Raw genomic sequence first — 7,944 nt, forward strand, 5'->3', positions numbered from 1 at the left:
AATAAAAACCTAACAAGAGTCTAAGCTTTTTAATTAGATGTTGAATATAAGGTTTAAAAGATAACTTATATATATATATATATATATATATATATATATATATATATATATATATATATATATAACCTCACACAGTCAGCAGTTGAATTCCTTGGTTTTCGAACCTCCATTTCTCCAACGGGTCCCGGCTTCACACCCTAAAAGTAGGGACACATTTAGCACTGTTTTAATGGTGGCTACATATGGATGAACATACATGTGACATACAAACTGACATGCTAGGTAACTCGCTGCTCGGTGTCTGTGCAGCTTTGGACTGGGGGTACAGCAGGAATATCTAGCTGAGAATAGTGTGCAGTCTGATAAAGAAGGGCAACCAAATGATTGCACAGGGCACATCCTGCCACACAGGAGCAATGGGTGCTCACCAAAATGACAGGGCTCGAGTGTTTTAACACCATCTAAGGAGAAAAAATATATTAAAATATCTGTTAACATTTTATTGAACAGCAGTAATTGAGCAAAAATAAATAAGTCAGGTAAAGTTTCCCAAATTAGTTGACTGTACACATCCACTTTAATTCACTGAAGGTAGAGAGATAAAATATGTAGGCACATGCAAAAGCTTGGGCACCAAATACCATGTTTTATTGATGCTATAGATTTAGTCAATGTGATTAGTGAAGGGTGTGATTGGAGATGACCACACCTTCAATATTTAATCAGCTTTGCTTATATTATGGCAGTAATCTGATGTAGTGGTTATACACTTCTATACACTTATACATTAAAGGAGTGGTTCCCAAACGTTTTCTGCCGTGCCCCCCATTAATAGATGAGAATAATTTTGCGCCCCCCACTGCGCCCAATATTTTGTTGAGTGAGAACAGGATATTTTGTTTTGCCAGAACAGGAACAACTGTATGTGAAGTCCCTGGAAGTCTTATTCAGCAAAGACCACAGGATTAAGGCTGCTTTTGCTTCTTTAGTTCAGACTGCCATATTTAAATATCTTGCGAAAAAACAGTAATTGTTATGACTGATTAGTGCATGTTTGTACATACATACATACATACATATATACACAAACACTTGTGTGTGTGTGTGTGTAACCATTGATCCTACTCTCAAGTCATGTGGCTTTTCACTTTTCCTCATAGACCTATGACAAACTGCCCTCACGCGGACCTCTCCTGTCACCTTGTTTTTCATTGACACTGTGCAGGGGGGAAGATGAATAAAAATAAAAATGTAATGATATGCTACTTACACAGCAGCTTCATAGTTAGCTAGCTAAAACAAACATCTCAATAGTAAGTAATAGCTTGTGGTCTGTCAAGGTAAATTTATTGATACAATCACTAACGTTAACATGGATACAAGGAAGCGTTTGCTAACCATACTTTATTAGATGCAGCACAATATAACTAAAAAAAGATGGCTTAATTGTCAAATTTGATCAAGCCAGTCCAAAGACATTCACAGTTAGCTCGTTAGTTTCCTGTTTACTTCCTGGAAACGTCAGCGGGCGTCATATGCCGACTTGAAGCTGATTGGTTTATGCAAAATAGTAATGCATTGTGGTAGCGAAATCTTATTTTTGCACAGGGAAAAATGGAATAATGTTTGAACAGTTAATGTAGAACTAGAATATATGTAATATAGGACTATTCTGTTTCCTAAAATATATTTAGGTTAATATACTTTTTGGCATACCGTCCTCGAGACATATATGAATTTGCAGCTCTTTATATACTGCACATACCATCTAAACCTGGTTGCCAGATTCGCGGTTTTCACTCCAAATTGGGCTTGTTTGAAACTCCTTCAAAGTTTTTCGTTTTTGGGCTACTTTTCACTTGGCCCACCGCGGGAGTTACAAGTCAACAATAACAATCGATGGCGATATAATACTTAAATAGTCTCAATTTTAACACTCTAACACTTTGGGCTACTTTTGGCTTCTGACGGGCGCATTTTACACTGACTTTGGCCGGGATATTTATGCACGACCTGCCAACCCTGGCCACACTCGCTCGTGTTGACTGCAAGTGCACCAACTTGATCAGTCCACAGAGACAAGCCGGAGCCTTACAAGTGATTGGAAGCTCTTCTAACCAATAGTTTACTTCCTTCTGAAGCTAACCAGCCCTCATTTGCCATGATTGCTCAATTATATTTTTTTATTGAGCCCTCGGAAAGTCGCGCTTCATTTCCAATGTGGGTCCGCTAGCATAGCAACATAAGCTAACCGCTAACCTTTGCTAACCTAAGCCAAGCTCCCCAGAACGCACTATTCGGCGAAACTGAAGCAGTCGTGGATTATTTTGTTCGTTTTTATTCTGATTGTGATTACTTTTGAACATAAACCGATAACTTTTTATGGAATATATGAGCAATTTTCGGCATTTTCGCCAACCCGGAAGTGAGACCGTACACCCGCTACGACGCGACTCAGTGTACACGTGAGTAAAAATTGATAATTTTTCATAAGCGATATTGTACAAAATATATATTCTAATACTAAACATTAGATTATAGACAGTATTGGAGCTTTTGAGTGCTGGAGTACTCTGTATCGTGTCGGATGCTACCGGAGTTGGCTACGGTAGCTTGGCATAGCCTGTCGGACTATATTGGACATAAATATCATATCATACAGGGTTCCCACGGGTCCTTGAAATCCTTGAAAGTTTGTGAATCTGAAAAAATAAGTTCAAGGCCCTGGAAAGTTTTTGAAAACAGGCATAAAAGACAGCCGTCCTTGACGGTCCTTGAATATTTTAGAGGGTTTGAAATTTCACATGGATGAAGACCGCGGTCACAGAATAATAGGGCACAGTTGGTAAGGAAGTCAATATTTACAAAAGATTGCTATGAAAAAGATTGCCATGATGTTTTAAATTTCTCATCCTTTGTTGAAAAAATATGATCTGATATGAGTTGTTATAAAGATTTAAATAAAGTCTGCAAAGTGATTCCTTTAACATTTTACCCAGCAGGCACAGGACGTCACTTCGATGTCAGCCAGACGTTGGCCTCCAACGTTGGTCAGACGTTTAAATTTAGTTGAAAATGAAAATCGGGTTGACGTCAAAACCCGACGTCATATTAACATCAACATCCAACGTTGAGGAGACGTTGAATTCGGGTTGGTTATCAGTCAGTTATTGCTCAAAAAGTAACGTCAGGTTGACGACAAGCTCCAACGTTATATAAACGTTACATTTTAGTTGAAAATGAAAATCGGGTTGACGTCAAAACCCAACGTCAGGTTGACATCAAGATCTAACGTTATGGAGACATAAAATTAGGGTTGGTTATCAGTCAGTTAGGTTGACCTCAAACTTCACTACTGGACAGATGTTCATTTTTAGTTAGAAACAAAAGTTGGATTATCAGTCAAAAACCATCAATGTTTTTAATGTTATTTAGACATTTGACTTAAGTTGGAAATAAGTCAAGCTAACGTTACACCCCAAAGTTATCTTGACATTAAACTCTAAGAATAGATAGACATTGAATTTCAGTTGGAAATCAAAGTCAGATATTTGTCGAAAACCGATGTCAGGTTTTCATCAAGCTCCAATGTTAGACAGATGTTGAATAATGGTTGGAAATGAAAACTGGATGTTAATTTAATTAACAATATAAACCTGAGTTATTAATTTTAAGCAGAGAAGTTAACCTTTACTAATGTGTGGATTAAATGGCATATACAACAGGATATCAAAACCCTTTTATTGAAATGATATGCTTACCTTGTTTTTAAGCAGTATATTCCCAAAACAAAGTTTAGTATTCAAAAACAGTATTCAAAATAACTATCAGAACTCCACCACCAACAGAAATTACACAAACTCCACAGCAGTCTTTCAAAATAGTCCTTTAAGTTTTTTTTTTTCTGCCGCCTCCACCCACTCTATCTGGGGCATACTTTAAACAAAAGGACACAGCCGCTGCAATGTTTGCCTCCGTTGCATCCGTGGTCCTCTGGACACTTTCTGTAAGAATGAATTGCATTTGTAAATCTTTGAGTAATACAGAATACAGTAAGCAGTAAATCACCAAGTTGTAGACGTTGTTGGTGGCCATTCACATTTAATACATTCTAATGTATTAATTAAAACTAATTCTTAGTCCAGCTGGCTAAATTTAGGCATAATTATGTGAATGCCAGCAGCTTCCTTTTTTCAAGATAACAAAGAATGTAATCGGGTTTTTCTAGTATCCGCATGTTTATACTAAGAAAAGGATATATGCTTTTCACCTGTGACAACAGTGAAGAGACGAAGCTTGGTAAAGGCATGTTTGCCTTTCCCCCCCTTCATGTTGAAATTGGCCATGACCTCATTTGTCATCAACCTATGGACAGAAAAAGGCAGCATTTAACAATCAAAATGGTGAATGTCATCAAAAGTCAACAGGTTTTGTTATGTACTGTAACTGACATTTAATTGACAATGAAATAAAAGCTTACTTCTCCATAACCCTCTTCACATTGTCTTTCAAGTGTACTCCTCCCACCTTGGACAAGCCATTAATCTGAAATTAGAGGAATAAAAATCAAAAATAGTATATCCCCATTAACACACAGTGACAAACAATGAACAATAGAAATAATCATTATAATCAGAGGCGGTCTTTGCATAGAGGCGTGGCTAGGCAATTGCCTTGGGCCCCTCCCACTGCAGCCCACTGTAGGGGCCCCCTGATTAGCTAACTTATTTCTCGCATATTAATGTTGATGGGCCCCCAAATTGCTAAGTCCGCCACTGATTATAATATTTATTTACATTTATTTATTTACACTACAGTAAGTATGGTCTTACCAGTTTCTGCTTTTCCTCAAGGGATTCAAGAGATTTCTCAAGGAGGTTTAGGGCCTCAAGTGTTGAAGCCTGTGCAGGAATCTTTGAGTCTTCGCACCTTTGTGCAACTCCAGACTGTGTCTTCAAATTGCGGACTTCCTCACGGATATCAACAAGCAGCTCCATGACTTTTCTCTGAAATTCTAATGCATTGAAAAAAAATTGATCAAAATTAGAAATATTATCAAGGCACAGTCTTGTGCTGCCATTCAGTGCTCAGCAGAGATGTATAGTAACAAAGTAGAACTACTTTGCTACTGTACTTAAGTACTAAAATGCTGTATCTGTACTTTACTGGAGTATTATTTTTACATTTTATTTTTAAAATAGTACTTAATTTAACATTTTTTGCATTTTACAAAAATGCAAAGTCAGCTATCCACTTACTTGCTTCTGGCATTGGGTATGGGACGTGTTTTTTCTGTGTTGATGGAGTCTGCTGTACAGAGCATGTTGCTTCTGTAGACTGCTGAACAAAAGGTGATTTTGATCTTCTTTGTTCTTTTTTCTGAGACTGGCCTCCATGGCAAGATGATCTAGTCTCCATTTCTGAGGTGGGCTCCTGAATTTGCAGAGGAGCTAATAGAATCATAGAGGAAATTTAATAACAGACAAATACTTTTTCATTTTAGGACTCATTTATGGATAACTTATTTCTCTAACACAAAATACCATTGCAGGTAAATAAAAGTCAATTTTCTTTTTCCTTGTAGTAAGAGCAATACTCATTCTCCAAAATGAAGTATATGCTGTACTCTGAGCAGCAACCCAATGCTCTTTTGCTTACTGGTCATTAATTTCAGTATTTACCCACTAAATGCAAACACACAGCTCTGAGGGGAACTACTGTGTAGTGACAGTAACAAAACTGTTACACATATTAGCAAACTGAGGCTAGAATCAAACACTGAATCTCAAATTAATGTGTTGTTGTGTTTGTGCATCTCACTTGCATATACAACTCTATGTATATGAACCCAGATAATCACTTTAAGACCAAATATTTCTAAAATTCAATTTAAGATACAGACCTGAAGAATCCCTTGATCTAAGGTGAGGTGAGGAAGAAGGAGAACCCTGTTCACTTGAAGTCTGTTTCCTCCTAATGGGTGTAAATGGAGAGCCAGAACTTGATGATGATGACGACGAGTTTGCCTTTTTGGAGTATAGTGTAGATTTTCTCTCTTGAAGAGGTTCCAGTTTCCTTGGAGGAGCAGGAAGTTCTAGCTCTGTTAACAAAAAATCTTATTTCTCAATTGATGTATTGTCAAACAAAAACAAAGGCAATATGTATGTAATTGTAACTGTCACATTTTTTGTTGTTTTCATTTATATGCTCTTATGACACCTAAAAATAACTAACCTTTATTACTCTTGGGATGTTGACCATTTCCTTGATAAACATCATCAAATTCTACCTCACTGTCAGAAGCATCATCTAATTCAATAGACAAATTACGGAAAAGATTATATGCAATTTATGAAGGAAATACCACTGCTCACAACGCAAAAAAATGTAAGATGTCAAATAAATAAGGCAAAGTTAAAGATCAGGAAGATAACTACTAGAAATTGATAGATACCGTTGTAGAGGATGACAGATAAGACAGCGAGAGATACATGTATGCATAGATGGATGCAAAAAAAACCTACCTGTCAAACAATCCTCAAACGTCTTAGTTTTTCTTCTTCGCTTTGCTTCAGGACTTTCTTCAACTTCTGCACTACTCGTGAAGTCACAATTGTCACATTCGTTGAAGTCATCTATAAGTCACAAATAAAAACAAACAGCAAAGCAACAAGTCTGTTAATGCATAACACTGATATGGCAGGTGTATCTTGTGACAAAGCATGTAACAGGCATAAACAGGGGCTGAAATTATTTTTTCCCTGTCATGAATGCCCTCCTGTCCCGCCTCCATTCCAGGTTTTCCCTTCGTGTCTCCCTGTTCCCTAATCCTGTCCATGTTTTGTTTCTAGTCTCTCTTGTTTTCGTTAGCCATGTGCCTGTGTGTTTTTTTTTTTTTTTTTACAGTTCACACCACTCGTTGTTTCAGATTTTTTTGTAACTACCACATCATTTAAGGTGGGCTGTAGAGGCAAATCTTGTAACTCTGACTAAAGAATGTTATTTTTTGTAAAACTTAGGCCCTGTTAACATGTAACTGTACCTACCAGATCTCATCTTCTCTTTTAGAAGGGGAAACTTTCTCCAACCATCAGATGGTTTGCGACGGTCATTCCGATACCTTGTTGCATTTGCAGCATTTGGCCAGTACAGTAACATGTTTTGTGTGTCTACCCAGCTGTCTGGCACTGTTCCTTCTTCTTGCCTTTTCTTCTCTTGCCACACTGCCCTAACCCAAGCCATCCTGAAACACCACAAACTGGCATAAATTAAAACATGCATTTAAAAACAGAAATAAATGTATAGATAACTCAAAGCAAACATCCTTTGTTGCTAAGAAAATAATACTGCCATTACAGTTTCTCAAAAACAGGCTAATCTATGTCACTTCCCATAAAACAAAAATATAAACAACTTTTTACATAAAAAATATCTAGGGATATATCAAACTACCCAGCACCCAAAAGTCTGTGGGAGCACAGTGGATGCACTGGCAAAAAAAAGAAGTTACAAAACATGGCATCATCACAATTTCACCTCTGTGTACGCATTATATCTGATGAAAATGCCCAGTTAAGTCAATTGTGGCCATGCAATTCATGGAGGACACTTAAACTGACCAGTGATACTGATATGCAGAAGTGCCAACATCCGTTCAACAGACGATGCTGAGAAACTAAAGTGAGCACAGTGTTGTTTTCACGTATTTACAGCACAATTCGGCAGTCTAAATACCGCCTATTCTTTTTTTCCCCACCTATTTTGTGTCGTGCCACTACATTTTTGGCTATGGCCCTAAAAACCATAAGTGGTATGTATAGTTCCAGATAAAGACACCAATGCAGAGCCTTGGGGAAACCAAACACTTATGTTGTTAATCACAGGGGAAGTAATATATATTTTACGATTAAGTTGTTGAATGACAAATAGGTACATGAACCAAAA

General features: G+C 37.3%; 1 protein-coding gene across 1 annotated transcript; it reads right to left on the reverse strand.

The window, feature by feature from the left end:
- Positions 1-3,724: 3,724 nt before the first annotated feature.
- LOC143504706 (uncharacterized) lies at positions 3,725-7,647 on the reverse strand. The gene is made up of 10 exons (XM_076996002.1): positions 7,620-7,647; positions 7,047-7,243; positions 6,525-6,635; positions 6,235-6,309; positions 5,903-6,100; positions 5,259-5,450; positions 4,833-5,014; positions 4,481-4,545; positions 4,271-4,365; positions 3,725-4,004 (listed from the first exon to the last, which is right to left on the reverse strand). Exons 2-10 carry the CDS (start codon positions 7,240-7,242, stop codon positions 3,889-3,891), a joined length of 1,230 nt encoding a protein of 409 aa, XP_076852117.1. The 5' UTR covers position 7,243; positions 7,620-7,647; the 3' UTR covers positions 3,725-3,888.
- Between the last annotated feature and the right edge of the window lie 297 nt (positions 7,648-7,944).

This window comes from Brachyhypopomus gauderio, unplaced genomic scaffold (assembly GCF_052324685.1).
Source record: "Brachyhypopomus gauderio isolate BG-103 unplaced genomic scaffold, BGAUD_0.2 sc320, whole genome shotgun sequence".
NCBI classification, from domain to species: Eukaryota; Metazoa; Chordata; class Actinopteri; order Gymnotiformes; family Hypopomidae; genus Brachyhypopomus; species Brachyhypopomus gauderio.